The following is a 23,187-nucleotide window of genomic DNA, read 5'->3' on the forward strand; positions in this document are numbered from 1 at the left end:
AGGTGGGCTGTGAGCTCGTCCACCCATCTAAGCAATAAAAAAAAATGCAGTAATGCGTTTCGGTTCGAAAGGTGAGGCAGCCGTTGTACTGTCTTTATTAAGATTTTAGAACTTACGTCTCAAGATGGATGTCGGAATTTACATCGTAGGTCCTTGTGGACTCCTGTAAACACTTAACACCAGGTGGCATGAGACATCGTCCACCTATCTAAGCTATAAAAAAAATCACGATTTTGGGGTTTATGGACTCTAATAGCCACTTCAAACGAAGTGGACAGCTTATCTGCCGACCTTAGTAATTAAATAAAAGTAGAAAATACATTAAAATAAGAATTGGCAGTGGAAAGAAAATTGACACTGAGACATCCCTTTATCACACCAAAAAGTTTTCTCTACGGTATAAAATACTAAAATCTCAGCGGAGTCTAAGAAAAAACTTTCACTAATCTTGTACCGCGCTATACGGGACGGTTCCATCCGTCGCCTAGCAACGGGCGTCTATTGCCGAAGCGCCATGTTTGATTCCCCCTCTGTTTACGAAACGCCAGGAAAAACATACAACTTATTTAGGATCTTCTTTTCAGACGGACAACCTTGTCAGAGAGGTCGTGGTTGCGCTGACGATTTATATGCAGAAGCATCTGTAAGGTCACCTATGCTATCGAGAACCGCCACTATTTGGGATCATTAAACAGCAACTTAAAAGCTTAAAACCAATGGTGGGAGATATCGCAATTCTGCTTACTTACACTTTACTGGTGGTAGGACCTCTTGTGAGTCCGCGCGGGTAGGTACCACCACCCTGCCTATTTCTGCCGTGAAGCAGTAATGTGTTTCAGTTTGAAGGGTGGGGCAGTCGTTGTAACTAATATATACTTGAGAACTTAGAACTTATATCTCAAGGTGGGTGGCGGGCGCATTTACTTTGTAGATGTTTATGGGCTCCAGTAACTACTTAACACCAGGAGGGCTGCGAGCTCGTCCACCCATCTAAAAAAAACCTACTAGCGAAATACCTATGCGTTCTTATTAAAGGAACATCTAAAAACTGTAAAAATTATAGCCAAAAGCGAAACAAATATATTGTTTCCATCTAAGATGACCAGGTTACAGTTCTTGTTATAAGTGGTTCCTTGTGGACTCGGTACAGCCATTGGTCCCATCGAGCTCATCTCTGAGGACTATTTCTAAATATATTTTTTTATTCTTTCCAAAAATTCTTAAATTCTTTGTGAATGAATGCACGATCTGGTTATTTGGATCAACCTTATTCTGGTGTCAGATGGGGCAACGCTAAAAATGAGAAGACGGGGTCATATCAATATTATACATAATGTTTCCCGTGGAAATGGAAAAATCAAAACTCCTGTATAGGCTCAAAGGCTTCTCTGAGATCGATGTTGTGTACAATCCGAATGATCCTCTTCTATCTGGAGTCGAAGAAATAATACTCCAGGCAATGTAGGAACTATTGTCAATCATAAATATTTAACCGCTTCACTTGTTTAAGGACCTTCTTCAAACGAGGCTTGTGGAGAGTATTGAGCGGTAGGGACCGGCTTGGCTCCGCCCCTGGCATTGCTGAAGTCCATGGGCGACGGTAACCACTCACCATCAGCTGGGCCGTATGCTCGTCTGCCTACAAGAGCCATAAACAAAATAAAAGGACCAAATCCAATAATCTAGAAGCAGGCTGAATATTTTATCAACTTTTTGTTTCATTACATAGATTGACAAGCTCATAGGCCACCTGATGTTAGGGGCACAGTCGGTATCCATGTTCCAAGGAAAATTACCACCCATCTTGAGTTACGAGGTAATATATTTTAAGCCATATTGAAAGAGGAATATGAGGATAGTCAAATTAATAATTCAAGCGATTTCAAAAAGCATTAAGTTAAACTAAGAATGTAGCACAAAGCTTTGCTGTGTAAGCTTCGTGAGCTTTCGAACTACATAAATTATGAAGCGAGCAAACGTAAAGATAAGTCCGTTCATTAATTCCAAGACAGGAGAGCTTTGTAAAGCTTCTAACCGTTGCTACGATTTTAAGTGTCTCTTTGGTTTAACATTGTTTTGAATTCACGAAAAGGGTATTCGGTAAAATAAGACTTTGCTAGACTCATGACACAATTGAGACTCCTACCTACGACTTACATGTTTTTTTTTTCCCTAGATCTGTGGACGAGCTCACAGCCCACCTGGTGTTAAGTGGTTACTGGAACCCATAGACATCTACAACGTAAATGCGCCACACACCTTGAGATAGAAGTTCTAAGGTCTCAGTATAGTTACAACGGCTGCCCCACCCTTCAAACCGAAACGCATTACTGCTTCACGGCCGAAATAGGCGGGACGGTAGTACCTACCCGTGCGGACTCACAAGAGGTCCTACCACCAGTAAAAATGAAGATGGGTATTAGAAAGGGGACATTGTCGTTTTGATATTTGTAGGGTCTGGTATATTATAAACCTTCGTCTAATCACAACAAAGCCGTTAGAGTATTGCTAAAGAAATATGTATAATATGTTTCTAAATGGCTTTTCTCAGAGGACGGCACAAACATTAGCATTATCCAATAAAATTGCTGGTGTGGGTAATAAAATCTCACAAGCAAAATAGCTTGGCGAAAACTTTCATTTTTCCACAATGCGTTTTCCAAGAACGATCTATTTTAAAAGGGGCTTTTAAGTTGAGTAAACCGTAAAGCTTTTGTCCGTACGAGATCTCGTCGTTAAGCATCTTACGGTTGCTAGGCAACGACGTAGGCCGCCATTTTAAATAGACGGTACTGTTGACAATTACCTTTTTTATGCGTACTAGTTTAAGGTTGGCGGTAATAAGGTTTAGTTTTTTTTGCTGCTCTAGTCACAGCCAATTTAGTGTTAAAAACTTGCTTGAGCGTTAGCACCTATCTTGGTACGTGAGGTTGAATTTTCAGTTGTAATTTACAATGGCTATACCTTTTTTTATTTTTTTTATTGCTTAGTTGGGTGGACGAGTTCACAGCCCACCTGGCGTTGAGTGGTTACTGGAGCCCATAGACATCTATAACTTAAATGCCGCCACCCATCTTGAGATATAAGTTCTAAGGTCTCAGTATAGTTACAACGGCTGTCCCACCCTTCAAACCGAAACGCATTACTACTTCACGGCAGAAATAGACAGGGTGGTGGTACCTACCCGTATGGACTCACAAGAGGTCCTACCACCAGTGTTCAATTTAATCTGAGCAGTAATAAGGAGGATAATAGTACCACCTATCGGTGAAAAAATCCCGCAAAGTCTTAGCATTAAAAGGCCAATTACTTTTTACCCTTCCGGACCAGAACCAAACTGGCAAGGTCGTCAACGGAGTTGGATATTTTTACTTGTAGGTTAGTTACGTTTAGAAAAATGTTCAAGGGCATCCTCCACATTAGTAATAGATAGGTTAATGTGATTGTTTAATGTATTATATTGTGTATAATTTTTTTTTTCTTTACATTATAAGTTAGATTAGTTTTCGTTATCGTGTTATTTTGTCGTAATTGTAAGGAACTTTGTTGTACAAATTCAGCACTGTCTTGTTTTGTCGTGCGCACATAACTTATGTTGCAAGCCAGATTTTGTTTCTTTTTACTTGTATTTTTTACGTATCTTTTTAGCTGGTAGGACCTCTTGGGAGTCCGCACGGGTAGGTACCACCACCCCGCCTATTTCCGCCGTGAAGCAGTAATGCGTTTCGGTTCGAAGGGGTAGCCGTTTTAACTATACTGAGATCTTAGAACTTATATCTCGAGGTGGGTGTCGCATTTACGTTGTAGATGTCTATGGGCTCCAGTAACCACTTAACACCAGGTCGGCTGTGAGCTGGTCCATCCATCTAAGCAATAAATAAAAAGGTTGTGATGTGTATTGTGAGCCTAATAAATAAATAAACAAAAAAACCTGTCTACTATTGGCACAAAGCCGCATTACGTTTGAGTCAGAATGCATTTGAACTACTGATATAGTGTGTACTGTGGCAATTTGTCATCATATCCCAAATCTGTTATCTTTACAGCAACTACCCTATAGCACGTGTTCATCTTCATTAACGGCCGTCTGGTGTAGTGGTAAGTGACATGGTCACTACACAAGGGGGTTGCGGGTTCGAATCCCGCCAAGGGAAGATATTTGTATGATAAATATAAATGTCTTTTCCAGGGTTATGGATGTATATTAAATATATGTATGTGTATAATAAAAATCTTACATTTATATCCGTTATCTGGTACCTGTAACACAAGTTCTTTACGAACTTATCACGGGACCAGTTAACGTGGCGTGATTGTTAGTAAATATTTATTATTTATTATTATTATTTATTATTATTATTACACTTTTGGGTTATGTGTCAATTGGATTTGCTTTCTGTTTTTGTATTCGATCACTAAGCCGAAGACCGACCGATCTTCTTTGTTCCGTTAGGTTCAAAGCAACTTATATCACGTAATCTTTGATCTTCCGTCCTATTGATAATGAATATTTGTAGCGTAAAGAGATCGTTTCCAAAGTCGGGGACACACTTTGTAAATTTGTGACTGAACATTTCCAAATGAATGCTTAGGTATTTTGAAGACACTGTAGGAACGATACCTACTCTTGTACTAATACTCGTATTGTAAAATACAAAATCGCTTGCGCTCGGTCGCAGCGACTAGTCGAGCCACGATCCGACGGCGAACGCACGCACAATTTCAACTCGGCCACTACGTCTCAATATCACGCGATCTCATGTTTAAGTTTTATTTTTGTGCACCCGAAAATTTTCTGTTTTGAATTGTTATAACATTTAAAAAAACTACTGTGAAGTGAAAAGACTTTCATTCGAACTATAAAGAACTTGTGAACTTCAGACACGGTTGTGAAATTTTGCATATTTCTATCCCGAAGCATTTCAAAGCTACCCTGTTAAAAAAAGGAGGCGTTTCAAAACTAGAAGGGTTTTACGATAATACCTTGTAGTTAATAATGCTATATAGATGTGTGTAGCTTAGAGACATCGTCTCTATTGTTTCCTTCCTTTTAATTTGACTTACTCGTCAAATGCGTTTTCATGTTCTCTGAAAACGATAAAGTTTCTCCTTCATTCCAGCCAGGCAAACCAAATAAAGTATATTTCGCCTTTTCGTGTTAAAAGTGTACAATTTCCAAAAATATTCGAAATTGAGTTAAGATATACGTAAACATTTGGTATCACCAGTATTTTTCTCATAAATAATGTCAAAAAAGCGTAGTTTAGTTTTACGTTTTCTTTTAGGTTTAACAATATATTGACTTCTATTATCAAAAATAAAACATAATTTTATCTTACTTTAAAAGTCAGATAATGTAACTGGTAAAAAATAAAAAATATCAAAGGAAAAACAAAATTGTTTGTTTTCGAGCATTTTCATATTTATTCACCTTTTAAGCCTTCTCTGGACTTCCACGAATAATTCAAGACCAAAATTAGCTAAATCGGTCCAGCCGTTTTCGAGTTTTAGCGAGACTAACGAATAGCAATTCATTTTTATATATAGAGATAGAAGATAGATTACATTTTATACCTTTAAAACACTCCCCTGTAAAATAAGTAAGTTTTGAAATTATACAGTTTTAATGCGTGAAGACGATTTATGCTTATAAAGATATCAACCTTTCAATTTAACATCATCATCATTATCGGCCTATAGCAGTTCACTGCTCGACATGGCCTCTCCATTTGCAAGCCACTAAGCATGATCCTTGCAAGCCGCTAAGCATGATCCTCGCTTTCTCTCAGGCAGATTTTCTAAATAAGCGTTTGAAATCAAGAACCACAAATAGGAGTCGTAACTTGCTGATGGCTTTTTAATTAGCACTAGAGGTCCCGCAGTAGTCGAAATTCGACTATAATTAATTGGGATTGTAAGTTTGTACACTATTATGATTGTATTTTATACTTCTATAATCACAAGTTTCGCCAAAACTACACTATAAAAATATTAACAAAGACAAACAATATTTAATCTATTCTCAATTTGACAACAGACGTCAAGAATAAAAGTTTGACAATAAATAGTATGTATGCGTGTGTGCGTCAAATACATGATATGTAGTGTGTGTAATGTTTTCTTTATTGATTTAATGTATCTTTTATGCATTATTTAAAAAAAAATATAAGCATTGTGCACTTCTTCTCTATATTCTCTATAAGTGTGGAAAATTTCATACTCCTCCGTCCGCGCAATTTTCGTAAAAATGGATACAAAGTTTTTGCTTCACGTATTAATATATTGATAAATATGTCAACGTTTCAATTTGAGATCATCATCATTATCGGGCAATAACAGTTCACTACTCGACATGGCCTCTCCAATTGAAAGCCACTAAGCATGCTCCTCGTTTTCTCTCAGACAGATTTTCTAAATAAGCGTTTGAAATCAAGAACCATAAATAAGAGCTGTAACTTGCTGATCACTTTTTAATTTGCATCATTAATGCGATCGCGTTGTTTTTCTTCGTTGTTTTAATAGTTAATTCTATACCTGTTTGCGAAAGCGAACAACGACAAATTAACGCGGCCAGAACCGATATTTCTTTCTCCACAGCTCGACTCTCGTGAATACAAATTAGTTCGGAGCTTAATTTACAAGTCTTAGTAAAACGCACGTCAACAGACAAACGTTTCATTAATACTGACCACATTTACACCGAAACGGTAGACGGACAACCAAAAAACTATTTGTCAGAATTAACGGTAGTAAAAAGTCTTTTTTTTTACTATTGTTATACTGGTAAGAGTAACGCCATCTATCGCCGCTCAGCAGAAACGAATATCAAAGGAACTAGTAACATCGAGAACGCTTGAGAAGTACAACGCCATCTATTGGCAGATAGCGGAAACTACTACTAGAGATGTGTGGAATATTCTAGATAATTCTAGGGATGCGGTATCGACTATAAAAGCGTTGTAGGGATGGAACGCAGTCAGTCAGTAATCGGTTCTACCCGAGGCGAAACAGCGAACGGATCACCCGAAGCGAAGCGGCGCAAGCGAATTGAGAGTTTTAAAGTGTTTGTTGAGTGTTTTTAGTCTTCTAAGTGTTGAATACAGTTTTTAGTTGTGCTTTGGTGGAATTTTATTTATCCCGAACCCCAACGCGTTAACAGTACTATGGTGTGTTCAAAGGTGATCCGTGCAATAAGCTTGGAAGCAATAATGGCTACTTGAAAATCAGCCACAAATCATTTTGCATTAAGTCGTCGTGGTCTAAAGGATAAGGACGTCCGGTGCATTCGTAGCGATCGATGCACCGGTGCTCGAATCCCGTAGGCGGATACCAATTTTTCTAATGAAATAAGTACTTGGCAAATATAAGTACAAGAGTAATAAAAAACAAACCCGTAAAATTATAATTTGCGTAATTACTGGTGGTAGGACCTGTTGTGAGTCCGCGCAGGTAGGTATCACCGCCCTGCCTATTTATGCCGTGAGGCAGTAATGCGTTTCGGTCCTAAGGGTATAGCAGCCATGGTAGCTATACTGAGATCTTAGAACTTATATCTCAAGGTGGGTGGCCCATTTACGCTGTAGATGTCTATGGGCTCCAGTAACTACTTAACACCAGGTGGTCTGTGAGCTCGTCCATCCATCTATGCAATAAAAATAAATGAAAAACGTTACAAATAAATATAGAGTTCGCACTAGTAAATTCACGAGTCAATCATAGTAAATTATACGGTCTATCCATAAAGATATCACAGAAAATAAACACGTAAAAATCTTTAAAAAAAAGACGTTGTTACGAAACGGTGTGAGGTGACGTCGACTTAACGAAGATAGGTGGCCCGTACAAACACGAGCTTATGGGAAGCCATAAGTCACAATTATACTATAAATAAACTTTAGTATCCTCTTTCGAAGGATTTTCTTGTATTTCTCTCGCAAAGAAGCATTTGTTTTGTGATAGAAAGTATTGCAAATCCGTAGGTTGTCGTTCCTGACGGGCCATTCCTAGTGGCCGTAGTCTAAATGAAGTAATGTATTCGTAGCATGTAATGAGACGGTCATAGGGTTCGAATATTGAAGACAGATATGTTCGATAGCTCAGTAAAATTAAGGTTTTTGTTCTTGAGGTTTTATTGTTAGGTGGACTGTATATAAAGTTTTAATGCTATATTAGCCGCGAGTCGCGCGTGCGATTCTATATCGTTCCAGTAGTGTTCTGTGTCGCTGTGTGTGTTCGGCCCTCGCCGGTCGAGTCGTCGATGCCGTGGTGGTGGTTGGACCCCCCCGCAGACCTCGTAGTCCCCGCTTGTACGTGAAGTACTGGCGCGGACAGATATGTTTTTTTTTTCAATAATACTTACATGGTACTTGTAGACTTTAATAAGGCACTAATAATTTCAAGTAATTTTTTTATATAAATTTGCGTAATCACTGATAAGCCGTATTATATTATAATATATGAAAGGATTGCATGCAGCAGAGATGCGAATGTTGCGATGGATGTGTGGAGTAACGAGAACGGATAGAATACGCAATGAATATGTTGGAGGAAGTCTGAAAGTGGCACCTGTGACAGAGAAGCTGAGAAGTGCGCGTTTGGGATGGTATGGACATGTGATGAGACGAAATGCAAATGAGGTTGGTAAGAGAGTGTTAACTATGAATGTAGGAGGATATAGAGGAAGAGGTAGACCTAAGAGAAATAGATGGATTGCGTGAAAAACGATATGGGTAAGATGGGAGTGAGCGAAGAAACGGTATATGATAGAAGAGTATAGAAGGAGAAAACTTGTTGCGCCGACCCCAGGTGACTGGGAGAAGAGCAGGAGAATGATGATATTATGACTAATAAGCCGTATTGTGATTAACTTAATACTTAATCGGAAAGGTACCATGATCTAGCCTAGTATATGCGGCCTTTAAGCCCAAAGAAATGCGATATATTACTGTCCAAACACAGCCAGTAGCAGTCCAAACAAACTCACGGCCCTAATCGCCTATGTTAGATGGTCTCATCCATCTTAATGTACTTAATTAAGTTACTATAATAATATTCCTATTAAATGGCATTATTTTCCTTAAATGTCTGTCACCTTTCAACCTACGATTTATTTGTAGCTTTTAACATTCGCCCTTAGCATTCCCATCTAATTTCGATGTAGTTTTCCTGTTTTGACCTGATCACGCAGTATCCTTCCTTATATTCATACTATTAATATTATAAAGAGGAAAGATTTGTTTGTTTGTTTGTATTGAATAGGCTCCGAAACTACTGAACCGATTTGAAAAATTCTTTCACTGTTTGGAAGCTACACTATTTTCGAGCGACATAGGCTATAAACTTTTTTGAAAAAAATTAAGGATCCTTACTAAAACTCCAATAATGTAACCCAAGGTGTAATAAAATTACCTAAAATATTCTTTACATCGCGTGCCCTGCGAAAACTATTGATGATAGAATAAAATAATGTCCTACGACTTTATAGAATACATTATTATTTACAAAAATTGCCGCGACAGCATAATATGTCTAGCTATTATAGTTATGCCGCAATAAGTGTTCTTTTATTTAAAAAAATAAAACAACGTCTTTAACAAATTTTTGTTAAAGACCCGAGCGGAGCCGGAGCGTGCCGCTAGTTAATTATAAATGCATCTTCCTTTATTTCTATTTCGTAAATAATACAATTAGTTTATATTAGTATTGTTTTTTTGAATATCTCACTAGTTTCTTGAATAAAAGTTCTTCTCACAGATATACCATTAGATTTTAAATTGTCATAATCACTTAGTTCAATTCTATTGTCATATTGTAATTCTGATTCATTCATTCATTCTGATTGATTCAGTGATTTAGTAAATATATTGTTTTTTTTTAAAGAATACCTTTGTTCACCGCATAGCCCCTAATAATCTCTTGGTTATTGTAACCACTTTGACATGACCTTGAAGTCTTCAAATATTGACTATTCCAATAATGATTGTTAAACTTTTTTTTTTAATTGCTTAGATGGATGGACGAGCTCACAGCCCACCTGGTGCTTAGTGGTTACTGGAGCCCATAGACATTCAGAACGTAAATGCGCCACCCATCTTGAGATATAAGTTCTAAGGTCTCAAGTATAGTTATAGCGGCTGCCCCACCCTTCAAACCGAAACGCATTACTGCTTCACGGCAGAAATAGGCAGGGTGGCGGTACCCACCTGCTCGGACCCACAAGAAGTCCACACCAGTAAATGACTTCAAACCAGTCGTACCGATTTTCAACCATGTTCTTTCATCAGTAAATTATAATCAAATGAGATGTATAATTAAACCATTAGGGAAAAAAAGCAAAATTTCGATTCGTTTCCTGAACGAGACCTAGGAAAAGCAACCTAAAGTCTTCCTCTATACGAAGCAAATTCATTTATTTCGAAACCATTACAGATACCCTTTTTTTGCTCATTAAACACAAATATATGACTTTACAAATGACCTCCAAAAGCCATTAATACCCGTTATGCTCATTGAAAAGTTATCAATGATTTACGAAATTATGTTGCAAAGGAATCTCGCCGTAGCCACCTCATGATAAGGATCGGTTTTGTTCGAAAGGATCGTTGTGACCTAGTGATATTTCAGTGACCCAGTTAAGGGTCCTCCATAGAGCTTTCGGAATTAGGGTAAACGTATCTGCTTCATTTATTCCTACGGTTGGTCAATTATGGAGTAAGGCTTTCTGGTTTATTTTGTGGATGTCGTCTGCTTTAAGTCAAGGGTCTGTCCACACTAGTATAGGATCCGAGGCGTGTCTCCTGTCTATCGTTTATAGTATCTTTATCTATCTATCTCCTTACCTATCCGTAAGATTTTCGTACGAAGTTGGTGCTTGAGTTAACAATATTTAAGTTCTAGGAAATCGTCGTGGCCTAAAGGATAAGACGTCCGGTGCATTCGTATCTAGCGATTCACCGGTATTCGAATCCCGCTGGCAAGTACCAATTTTCTAATGAAATACGTACTTATTAAATGTTCACGATTGACTTCCACGGTGAAGGAATAACATCGTGTAATAAAAATTAAACCCGCAAAATTTTAAGTTGCGTAATTACAGGTGGTAGGACCTCTTGTGAGTCCACAAGGGTAGGTACCACCGCCCTGCCTATTTCTGCCGCGAAGCAGTAATGCGTTTCGGTTCGAAGGGTGGGGTAGCCGTTGCAACTATACTGAGACCTTAGAACTTATATCTCAAGGTAGGTGGCGGCATTTACGTTGTAGATGTCTATGGGCTCCAGTAACCACTTAACACTAGACGGGCCGTGAGCTCGTCCGCCCGTCTAAGCAATAAAAAAGCTAGCACAAGATTTATAATATTTACCAGATAAGTTTTGCTGCACAATCGACATGAGTATTTACAAAATAATTTGTCAATACCAAATTATTAATAACACTGAGACTTGGTACGCATATGAGCAATACTCGTTTTATTTCGTCCGCGATCTTGGAATAACGCCTCTGTGACGTCATTACAGAGGCGTCATGTAACCGCGCCACAGTCTAAAGGGGTACAATGAGTCAAGGTGGAGTTGAATTTTTATTGTTAGGATTTCAGGATTTTGGGAACGAAGTTCCTTATGGGACGATGCGGAGAGGTACCCTAACCGGGAAAAAACGTCCGTAACGTAAGTTTTTTTTTAGTAATGCACACTGTGTACGACTTAACTTTGTAATAACGTATAAATTAATAATGCAGTACTTTTGGGCCCTAAAATTCCTTGGGCTCACGGTCTGCTCTCAACACCTGCAGATCGGGGACGCGGGGACCTCATAGGAGGCTCGGGTCCCGGACCGAAAAAAAATTAAAAAAACCCTGTACGACTTAACCTTGTAATAACGTACAAAAAATAATATCATTCATTGACCACGATCTCAGAGCGTTCGTTTACGCAATTCACTAACTCTTATGTAAACAACCGTGAATGAAGTGTACCACAATAAGTTCGCACGTTACCGAATGACCGTGGGTTGTTGCGAAACCTCCAGTTTTATTTTCTTTATACCTCGAATAGAACAACAAAACAAAACAAACCATTTACTTTTCTGTTTGTATTGATACTGTGTCCACATCGTATCATATAAGTCGTTATTGAGCCCGTCACTTTGAAATATGGTCTCCGGTGGCGTGATGACGGCTTCAGCTGCCTTTATTGAATATGCCACCTAAGCCAATTCTGATAATGGCTTAGTTAATGTCAGAGCTATTGGCGGAAACGCGAGATGTGAATTAGATTTTCTTCATGCATAACGTGTAACATTAATAGCTTCCCTTAATGGAAAGAAATAGCTGAATTCGTCTTCTTAGCTTGGGAAAAGCTTACTAAGCTCTCGGTAATATCCCACTTGACAGAGAGCAACTTCATTTACTCTTTTGAATTTATTATAAAAAAAAGAACACAATATCCCTAACCTAAAAGTACATGTTATTATCCGCAACATGCTTCGTCAGCTTCAACATCGTCAACATGCTTCGTCAGCTTCGCTTCAACATGCTTCTACTTCATTTTATCTCAACAAACATAATATGTCCTTTGCACCTGCACTCGATAAATAAATAAATAAATGATAAAATACCAATTGTTTTGTTAATGTCATCTTCAAACTGAATCTAGTGAATTACACTATCGTATCGAATTACTATAGTCGATGTGTCTGGCGTTGTTCACTACATTCACCATGATATTAAACAACCAGGCTAAAAACTAATTTTGTGAGAAATTTCATACAAATCAGTTGGTACATTTTTGCGTGATAAAGTAACAAACATTATAATATCCAAACTTTCACTTTTACACTACTGATAGTATAATATTGTCATCTTTTTCTATATCAGTGGATATATTGGTATATATGTATGTTCCTTATATATAAAGTGCATCTTCATTGCAGTAATTTTGTGAAAGATAGATATCGAGTTAGATATCGATATACACTCGCCTTATTGTCCCACCCGTCGGTATTTGAAGGCAGCGTCAGAACGGTAATTTATGTGAGCGGCGCGACATGTTAATCCACATATCGTGGCCGCCAACTACGGCCCCTAACTGACTCATGTAACAACCAACTACCGTCAATGGTCTGCGTCCTTACGAATCCTTGTGATCCACTGTCAACATACTGGTACTAACGCTAGTATTACTAAAGCTAGTAGCAACCAGAATACAGGAGCAAATTCGTCGAAGAGTTCCACGTGATTTCTAGCAGCATTTTCTCAGCGAGTTGCGATTCCGTTCCAATTGTAGACGCACTTGCAAAGTAGCTGCTATTGACCTGCTAGGCCATCTTCAGAGACAGCTGTTATAAGACCCAACCCTCCCAGCTGAGTCCTCGTGCCAATCCACCCGCTCCGTAAATAAGGCGCCAACAACCCTGGCTACCAAAAAACACATGTGTTTCTGGCATTTATAACACAGGAGATAATTCTTACTTGGAGCCGTTAGAAGTAGAGAATTTATGTTATTTTTAACCGGTTATAAATGGTAGGAATTAGCTGGAGTTTAAATCCAGGAGCGTGCAGCATTAAATCCTGTCCAGGGTGTGTTTGTGTGTTATTTATTTAGATTGCTACTGGCGAATTACTGTGCACATTCCTTTTTAAGTCCGATAAGTCTCGGACCACTAAGAATATTTCATATAAATTATGTCCATAATAATTAAGTGAACATGATAGCGCTGCTAATTGCCGCCCGATACCCGCCTCTGCCCATCTATTTTAAGCTAAATGGAAGCTTTAAGCTTAACGAGAGTAAGCTCTTGAAGTTTTCTGCGAAGAAAACATCTGACCTAGAAATATATTCTGTTCATTAATATGACCATGGTTAAAATTTTAGGGGTTTTTCGTAGCTGCATCCAGTATGGGTTAATTGAGTCTTTACTCGCAAGTTTCAAGGTGGAGAAAGACCAGGTCCAAATGATATTAACTATCTACCAGACCCCATAGACATCGCAACTGGAATGCTACTACTCGCCTTAAAGTTAAAGCTTCTAAATCGGTACAACAGCTGTTCTATCCTTCATTACTGCTACGTGGTAGAAACCAGGTGGTGGTGGACCTGTGCGGGCTTACAATAAACCCCACCACCAATAAATGCCAGATGTTGTCGCAGTACATTGATTGAAAAGGCTGCTGCCAATTCTCTGGTGTATCTCTTAGTCACCTTATAGGACGCTCACGCGATGAGATGTGGTGACGATATTTTAAACACCACACAATTCTTGTTTGTATTTAGGTAAGATTTTTTTTTTGTAGGCTGACGAACATATGAACTTGATGGTAAGTGGTTATCGCTTGTGGAGGTTTGATAGTCCGATTTTAAAAATTCTTTCAGTGTTAGATAGCTCATTTACAGAGGAAGGCTATAGGCTATATAACATCACGGAAAGGCTAATACAAGTGGAGCACCAATAAAAAATGCTTCAAAATAGGGGCTTAAAGAGCTCCTTAGTATTATATAATCCAAAAATATTTTCACTTTCTACGCAAATGAAGTGGGGGTAAAATTTAGCGTTATGCCAAAGTAACTATTCCACGCGGACGGAGCCGCGGGCAAAAGCTAGTCAATAATATATGAATCGAATACCAATTTTAATATACCATCAGCAAATCAAGAGTGACGCGCGAATCACTTCAGCACGTGTCTGAGTTTCTTCAGTAGGTAACGAATAACAGTCAATAAAGTATGCAAATACATTTTTTACAACTCCGCCGGTCGTTATCGGGTCGATATGATCGCCTGATAATAAGTGCGGCTGACGCAATACATCCGAGGCAATGACCTCGACCCGTGACGTCACGCGCGTCCTCCCTCGCCAACGTATGACGTCATACTTTACAATCGATTCTTGACGGTGCGTTCAAATGTATTCGAGTTCCACGCAAGCTGGCAGCAATTCATTATCATCAATGGCTTCCCAGTTAATAATCGACGACTTTGTTATCTTCGAGCGATTTTCATTAGTCCTCAAGTAAGCTACGTCTTATTTTTACTACATAGGGATATTTTTGAACAATATAGATTGGATAAAAATACGAGTAATTATGGATTAAGGGTGACGTGTATGGAGAGTTCCCAGTACGCGCGAATTTGGAATAGCCTCTTAGGCTACTAAAGATTAGGTAGGGAAAAAAAATCGGTTGTCTGTAAAGTCGGTTTACTGACGATAGTTGAACGTGACAATGTCATAAGAAAATACTGATGGAATGGTTTCATTTTTCAATTATCGCAATTATCGTTGCTATAAACAATTGACACCACATTCACTTTTCACTGAACTTCATACTTGACGAAAACATGTAAATGTATTATTGTTTAGCAGCTGTCCACGCGGATGCATAGCTCACTCAAGTAGGAGAGAGACAGATGTCGAACGCTGCCGAACGCGGAGGCCGATTGTGCCTCTTTGTCGCTTGTTGCGCGCTCTCGCTTGCACTTCAAGCCTTAAATGGAACGCCTCAGAGTGAGGTAACGCCGCATGAGTCAAGTTTTTTCGTGCGTGCAGCTGGCTCCATCGAATTATAAGACGTTGTCACGTCCAAAAGAGTGAACATAACAGACGAACGCGCGACTCGTTATTGGTTTGAAAGCTTCCGAAATGGTCATTTCGATCTGAAAAATGAACCCCGTGGACGCCTGAAAACTAAAGTCAACAAGGAGGAATTAAAGGCGATAACGGAAGCTGACGATACTCAATTTACAGCTGAGTTAGCTGTGGCTTTCAACGCTAGCATCAAAACAATATCGGTCCATTTGCGTCAACGTCCACACCGCCAGAGACAAGAATGGATGGAGAAAGATCGTGCGTGCGAAGGTGATACAAAAGGGTAGTCACGACCCTCAGTAATGAGGAATACAACGCAAGGAAGAGGCGTCAACTCTATTTCAACAACTTTTAGTTTTGTAAAACTGCAATACAGTAATGAAACTTACTACCGGTGGCTTGCGGTAGTTATATTGTTGAGATCGACGGGCTCGACCAGTTAACACCGGGTGGGCTGTAAATACGTCTACCTGTTTAAGCAATGAAAAAAACTGAAAACCTCAATACTCTGTGTGCATCACGACAGCCCTAAGTGGCACCAGATGAGCCAAAAACGTAATCATAAACATATTCAACCTAAAATCGATTCACGTAATCTATACTTCTATACTAATATTATAAGGAGGAAAGATTTGTTTGTTTGCATTGAATAGGCTCCGAAACTTTTGAACCGATTTGAAAAATTCTTTCACTGTTTGGAAGCTACACTACTCCCGAGTGACATAGGCTATAATCTTTTTGGAAAAAATTAGGGATCCTTACTGAAACTCCAATAATGTAACCCAAGGTGTAAAAAAATTATCTAAAATATTCTATACATCGCGTGCCCTGCGAAAACTATTGATAATAGAATAAAATAATGTACTGCGACTTTGTATAACACAATATTATTTACAAAAAGTGTCGCAACAGCACATGTCTAACTATTATAGTTATGCCGCAATAAATGTTCTATTATTTAAAAAAATAAAACAACGTCAAATATCGTTGAAATTTTTGTTAGATACCCGAGCGGAGCCGGAGCGGGCCACAAGTCATAGATATAATTATTGGGACTAGTGGCCCCGCAGTAGTCGAAATTCGACTATAATTAATTGAAATTATAAATTTAAAAATTATTATGGTTCCATTGTCAAACACTATTATAATTCGATAAGATAATCACAGTATTCGCCAAAACTGCACTATAGATCAATAATATTAAAGACAAACAATATTAATTTCAATTCGACCACAGACTTTAAGCAATAACAAAAGTTTCCCAATCGACAGTAAAGAAAGAGTATATTTTTATGTATGTGTTGTGTCAAATACATGGTAGTGTGCGTAATGTTTTCTTTATTGATTTAAAGTATCTTTAATGCATTATTTAAAAAAAAAATTGGCATTGTGCACTCCTTCTCTATATTCTATATAAGTGTGAGAAATTTCATACTCCTCCGTCCGCGCGATTTGCGTAAAAAGGGGTACAAAGTTTTTGCTTCACGTATTAATATACAGACTAATGGTCCCCTGGTAGTCGGAATTCGACTATAACTAATGGAAATTAAAAGTTTGTACACTATTATGATTCTATTGTCAAGGGCTATTATAATTCTTTTTAATCACAGATTTCGTCAAGACTAATACAAATACATACTAATACAAATATTAATAAAGAGAAAACAATATTTAATCTATTCTCAATTTGACAGACTATAACTGACAGATTGCAGAGAAAAGTTTGACAATATACTTCAATGCAATAAACAAATAGTATGCATGCGTGTGTGTGTCAAATACATGGTAGTGTGTGTAATGTTTTCTTTGTTGATTTAAAGTATCTTTAATGCATTCTTTAAAAAATATATTGGCTTTGTGCACTCCTTCTCTATCTAATATATAAAATTCTCGTGTCACAATGTTCGTTCCCATACTCCTCCGAAACCGCTTGACCGATTCTCATGAATTTTTTTATGCATATTCACTAAGCCTGAGAATCGGCTACTATCTATTTTTCTAACCTTCAAGTGATAAGGGGTGTTCACACCAAATTTTTTTTGTTTTTTTTTTGTTTTTTTTTTTTTAATGTTTGATGTTTTGTTATTTTTAAACAACATTCCCTCATCGTTCACAGCGCTCTAGGCCTTTTTCACTAATATTCCACATCCTTATACACTTCCAATAAGTTAGTAATTTTTTTTCTACACTAGAAATTCTCTGGAAATCTTATATATGGCAAGACAACGTTTGCCGGGTCAGCTAGTATTCTATATAAGTGTGAGAAATTTCATACTCCTCAGTCCGCGCGTAAACAACAAAGCTCATAATAAGCTGCCCAAAATAGAACCTAAAACTTTATCGTCGCTTCCCTCGCCAATTACTAAGCAAACGATCTCTGCCAAACTTATTTACGCGAAGAAAAAAAAAAAAACAAATAAAATTTACCCGATTGTTGATTCGAGGAAAGGATTTTCGCAAGCCCCTCCGAGAAAACCGCCCTTAGCTCTAAAGCAATAAGGCTTAAAATTACACGAGACGCGGCTTTTGTTTTTCTTGTCACCCCTTCGTGTGACGTCACGGATTGCTACAACGGAATTTCAACGTTATCCTCATTAACTTTAGATTTAATGCTGAATGATAGACATTTGTTTGTTTCCCGTCATCGTAAACTGACAATGGAGTTCCACATAGCTCATGATTAAAGATTAACATATCTATTTAGGCTAGGGACCTTCGAAATGTCCAGAAACGTCAACATGTGTGGCCACCGCTTCATTTTTTTATTAATTTTGTTGATTAGATGGGTGGACGAGCTCACAGCTCACCTGGTAATAAGTGGTTACTGGAGCCCATAGGCATCTACAACGTAAATACCGCCACCCACCTTGAGATATGAGTTCTAAGTTTTCAGTATAGTCACAACGGTTGCCCCACCCTTCAAAACAAAACGCATTACTTCTTCACGGCAGAAATAGGCAGGTACCCTACCCGTGCGTACTCACAAGAGTATACTCAGTGGTAGAAAGCAGCTTGGCTGTTCCTTCGAAACGCTGACGTCCATGAAATATTTCTTACCATCAGGTGGGTCAAATGCGGGGCCGATTAGAATCAGATAAGCTTGTTCAAGAAATAACATAATTTTTTGTTTACAGATAAGACCTTTAGTCTGCATTATATTAACTCACATAATTTGAAAATACGGACATTGTATGAGCAATCAATTTGAAGTACCGATAAGATTTATCGTCGCATTATCATCCCGTGTGTGTCAATATTGTCCGGGATTCATGTGTTATTTAGAGAAGTATAGAGAGAGAAAACGCGTGGATGCTTTTGAGATGTGGTGCTGGAGAAGAATGCTCCGGATACCTTGGACAGCGAAGAGAAGCAATTTTTTTTATTTATTTTTTATTGCTTAGATGGGTGGACGAGCTCACAGCCCACCTGGTGTTAAGATCTCAGTATAGTTACAACGGCTGCCCCACCCTTCAAACCGAAACGCATTACTGCTTCACGGCAGAAATATGCAGAGCGGTGTTACCCACCTAATCTGTCTATCTTAGATCAACTGCAGATCAAGACAAGACTGTCCGCGCTCTGCCTTCGCCGCGCACTCGAGTACTTCGGTCATATTGCTCGGAAAACACCGGATAGCTTAGAGAGACCATTCGTGACAGGGAAGATCGAGGGAAAGAGACCGCGCGGGCGCAGTCCGACAAGGTGGTCCGACCAAATCCGCACCACACTAGAGATCCCATTCCACGACGCCCTTCATGCGGCCAATGATCGGAGGCGCTGGCGGAACATTACAAGGAGCAAAATCCTGTCGACATATAATGGTCACGACCCTCAGCAGTGAGGAAACGACGCGAGGAGGAGAGAGAGAAAATAAAGTTTATTGCATACTAGCGACCCGCCCTCGCTTCGCTTCGGAAACATTAAAACACACATGAAACCAAAAAAATAAAATAAATAAAAAAATAAAAAAAGTAGCCTATGTTCATCAGGGACAATGTCGGCTTCTAATGGAAAAATAATTTTTCAAATCGGTCCAGTAGTTTCGGAGCCTATTCGAAACAAACAAACAAACAAATCTTTCCTCTTTATAATATTAGTATAGATATAGATGAAAAAACAATTAACATTCAACAACAGTCAACTGGTAGGAATAATTGTACAATACGCGATCTTATCGCAAGAAGCGATCTCTTACAGACAAATGTTTTATTTATAGAAATTCTGAATACAGCAGGTATGACTACGCACTAATAACAATATGAGTAAAGTCGTCTGAAGTCGTCGTGGCCTAAAGGATAAGACGTTCGGTGCATTTGTATTTAGCGATGCAACGGTGTTCGAATCCCGCAGGCGGGTACCAATTTTTTTTAATGAAATACGTACTTAACAAATGTTCACGATTGACTTCCACGGTGAAGAAATAACATCGTGTAATAAAAATCAAATCCGCAAAATTATAATTTGCGTAATTACTGGTGGTAGGACCTCATGTGAGTCCGCACGGGTAGGTACCACCACCCCACCTGTTTCTGCCCTGAAGCAGTAATGCGTTTCGGCTTGAAGGGTGGGGCAGCCGTTGTAACTATACTGAGATCTTAGAACTTATATCTCAAGGTGGGTGCCACATTTGCGTTGTAAATGTCTATGGGCTCCAGTAACCACTTAACATCAGGTGGGCTGTGAGCTCGTCCACTCATCTAAGCAATAAAAAAAGACCTACCCGTGCGGACTCACAAGAGGTCCTACTACCAGTAAGTGTGTCCTACCACCACACAGTGCATAGTTTTTGTTTTTAATATTCTTCTAGTCATTTTTCACTCGCGTGACGAAATGGGGTGGGGCTTTTCTAGGCAACACAACAAAAGCGTCTCGCGTGTCATTACCTAACACGGGTTGATATATAACCCTTGTAAAGGAATAATTAATTTCCGCTACAAGGCCCAACTAGCCATCAATGCAATGGGCATTGACTATTTATAATTTATTTCCTCGATCGAAAACTCATTTCGAAGAATAGGATAGCTGATTGCGGAAATTGTTATGTAAAAAATAATCTGCAATTATAAAATAACCCATATATTTATCTAAGAAATCAAAACAAAATCTTTGTTTTTGTAATACTAACATCGAATGTCGTCATCATTGGCTTTATTGAAACAGATACTTTAGCCTATATATTTATTAACTCTGTGCCCGACACAAATGTCAGTTTTTGTGTTGTTTTTTTTTTAGGTATTTTATGACCTGGTAACTAAGTCCTTTAAGTCATGTCTTATTTTTGTTTATACATATTCTTATTTTTATGAAAAATGATAATATGGAGTGAAATTGTTTTAATTTCGTTCGTAACCTCAAAATACATTTCTGGGTGTAGTTATTGTTCTTATTCTAGTTAAAGGGCCATATCCTTCTTAGTTCGTAGGAGCTTTCGTTAGTTTTTTTTTTTTAAATTAATGATAAATAAATTAAACAATATTGTCTTTTAACCAATTCCATATACCATAGATTTCAACTGTAAACTTTAAAATCGGCCACAACACCGCTAACAACATTACTTCGTACGAATTTAATTCGTTAATAATAGTAATATTTTATTTATAGATATCGAAGTAAAGCCTTCAATGAAATGCCACATAGGACACACCATCAAACTTGATTGGCGATATTCAACTTTATGTCATGGAGGTGAGAAACGAAACTCAGTTCACGATGAATCCGAACGCATTATAACTTGTAATTTTGTAACTTGTAACATGTAATTTTACACTATGCTTAACTCGTTATAGAGATGCTTTCGGCATGGCATTCACTATAAGTTAGGTTATTAGGTTTTATCGCTCGTTAGATAATAGGGCCCTTCTGGTGGTATGACGTAGCCATTGTCTACTACATGTCCCCTTGCATTGATAATCCTCAAGGCTGAGGGTCGTGGCCTCATGAGACTTTCTTGGAAAAATATACATGGTGATGTCCCGCCTCCTTCCACGGCAGTGCTTTTGGAAGAGATTTAGCTTTTCGAGGTCGCTGAAGCCTTGTTTTGATCCGGCTAATTAACCACCCCCAGACATTCCGCGTCGACTGTATTACCGTATATATGTTGAAATGTAACTCAACCCTCCTCTTTTCTCATCTGCGACTATCTATACAATACCAAACATTTTACTACATCAGGCCAAACAGAACCCTAAGCCCGCATCATATCTGACAACGTTGATATGAAAGAAAAGTTAAATTAAAATCTAACGGATCAAATCCTGGTTTGTTTGCGCGACAAACAACTTTGTTTGATTCAGTTCCCGAGCGATATTAGTTTGAAATGAGTTGACTCTATTCATTGGAAGCTCCTTGCTTTGTTTAATTTCCATTGATATAGTTGTGTTGTTTAAAGCGGTAGGCAGCGGCTTGGCTCTGCCCCTGGCATTGCTGAAGTCCATGGGCGACGGTAACCACTCACCATCAGGTGGGCCGTAAGCTCGTCAGAGTACGAGGGCAATAAAAAAAAATCAATTATGTATTTTCTTAAGATATCACAATTTGAATACCGCCATACCCATTAGGATTAGAGTTGAAATCTTTATTGTATAAAGAGCTATCTCAATCTCCACAACTGCTTCACGGCAGAATTGGGTAATATATTTAGTAATACCCTTATATGCGAACTCGCTAAACCCACTGAGTTTCTCGGCGGATCTTCTCAGTGGGTTGCAATTCCAATCCGGCGGTAGATTCATCGAAGCACCGCTTTTGGTAGGGCAGATGTAAGCGAATCTGTCAAATGAGCTCGCCCATCAACCAAAGTCTACCGTCAGATAGTTAGGCATAAAATTCCCTCACCACAGTATAGTTAGGCATCAAAACCCCTCACCATAGTAAGATTCGACTGGAGATCACATCATACTGCTATAATACTCAGAGAGCGTTGTTACCAATACTTCGGTGAATGCGACCACCTCAAGAACAGATTTGATGGGCCATTCTAAGCGGATACCACACAGCCATACTCTGCTCATCTACAAGCATCAGGTTTCATAGACGTTACAGAACGTCAGAAAAACAATAACTTGCACATTAATATTGGTATTTAAGTTTGCCATGAAGATTCGAAGGTCATCAAATTGCAGTTAGGGATGGTAAGTGTCTCGGCGATGGCGGCTTTAAGCTCTCCGATAGTGGAGCATGAAACGACCACTTGGTAATTTAAGAGCACGATAACGCTTTTGGTTAGGCTTAAGGTTATGGCCGAAAGATGCTATAAAGATTGCACTTCAAACAAAATAAACTTTACTGGTGGTAGGACCTGTTGTGAGTCCGCGCGGGTAGGTACCATCGCCCTTGCCTATTTCTGCCGTGAAGCAGTAATGCGTTTCGGTTTGAAGGGTGGGGCAGCCGTTATAACTATACTGAGACCTTACAACTTATATCTCAAGGTGGGTGGCGCATTTCGTTGTAGATGTCTATGGGCTCCAGTGACCACTTAACATCAGGTGGGCTGTGAGCTCGTCCACCCATCTAAGCAATAAAAAATAAAAAATAAAAACTCACCCCGTCCGGACTCTGTTTCTTGACCTCACAAAACTCGTTGAGCACATCTTGGAGCTTCCTCGTGGAATC

At 38.7% G+C, this 23,187-nt stretch overlaps 1 protein-coding gene across 3 annotated transcripts in view; it reads right to left on the reverse strand.

Annotated features, from left to right (window-relative positions):
- The window catches only part of Dgk (diacyl glycerol kinase 1), a 116,487-nt gene that overhangs the window by 28,302 nt on the left and 64,998 nt on the right, over window positions 1–23,187 (reverse strand). For all 3 annotated transcript variants that reach the window (XM_089734736.1, XM_089734740.1, XM_089734732.1), the window contains exon 3: window positions 23,119–23,186. In XM_089734736.1, the coding sequence (XP_089590862.1) occupies window positions 23,119–23,186 (68 nt within the window). The remainder of the gene's footprint in view (window positions 1–23,118; window position 23,187) is intronic.

This window comes from Bombyx mandarina, chromosome 02, assembly GCF_030267445.1.
Source record: "Bombyx mandarina strain Sakado chromosome 02, ASM3026744v2".
NCBI lineage: Eukaryota > Metazoa > Arthropoda > Insecta > Lepidoptera > Bombycidae > Bombyx > Bombyx mandarina.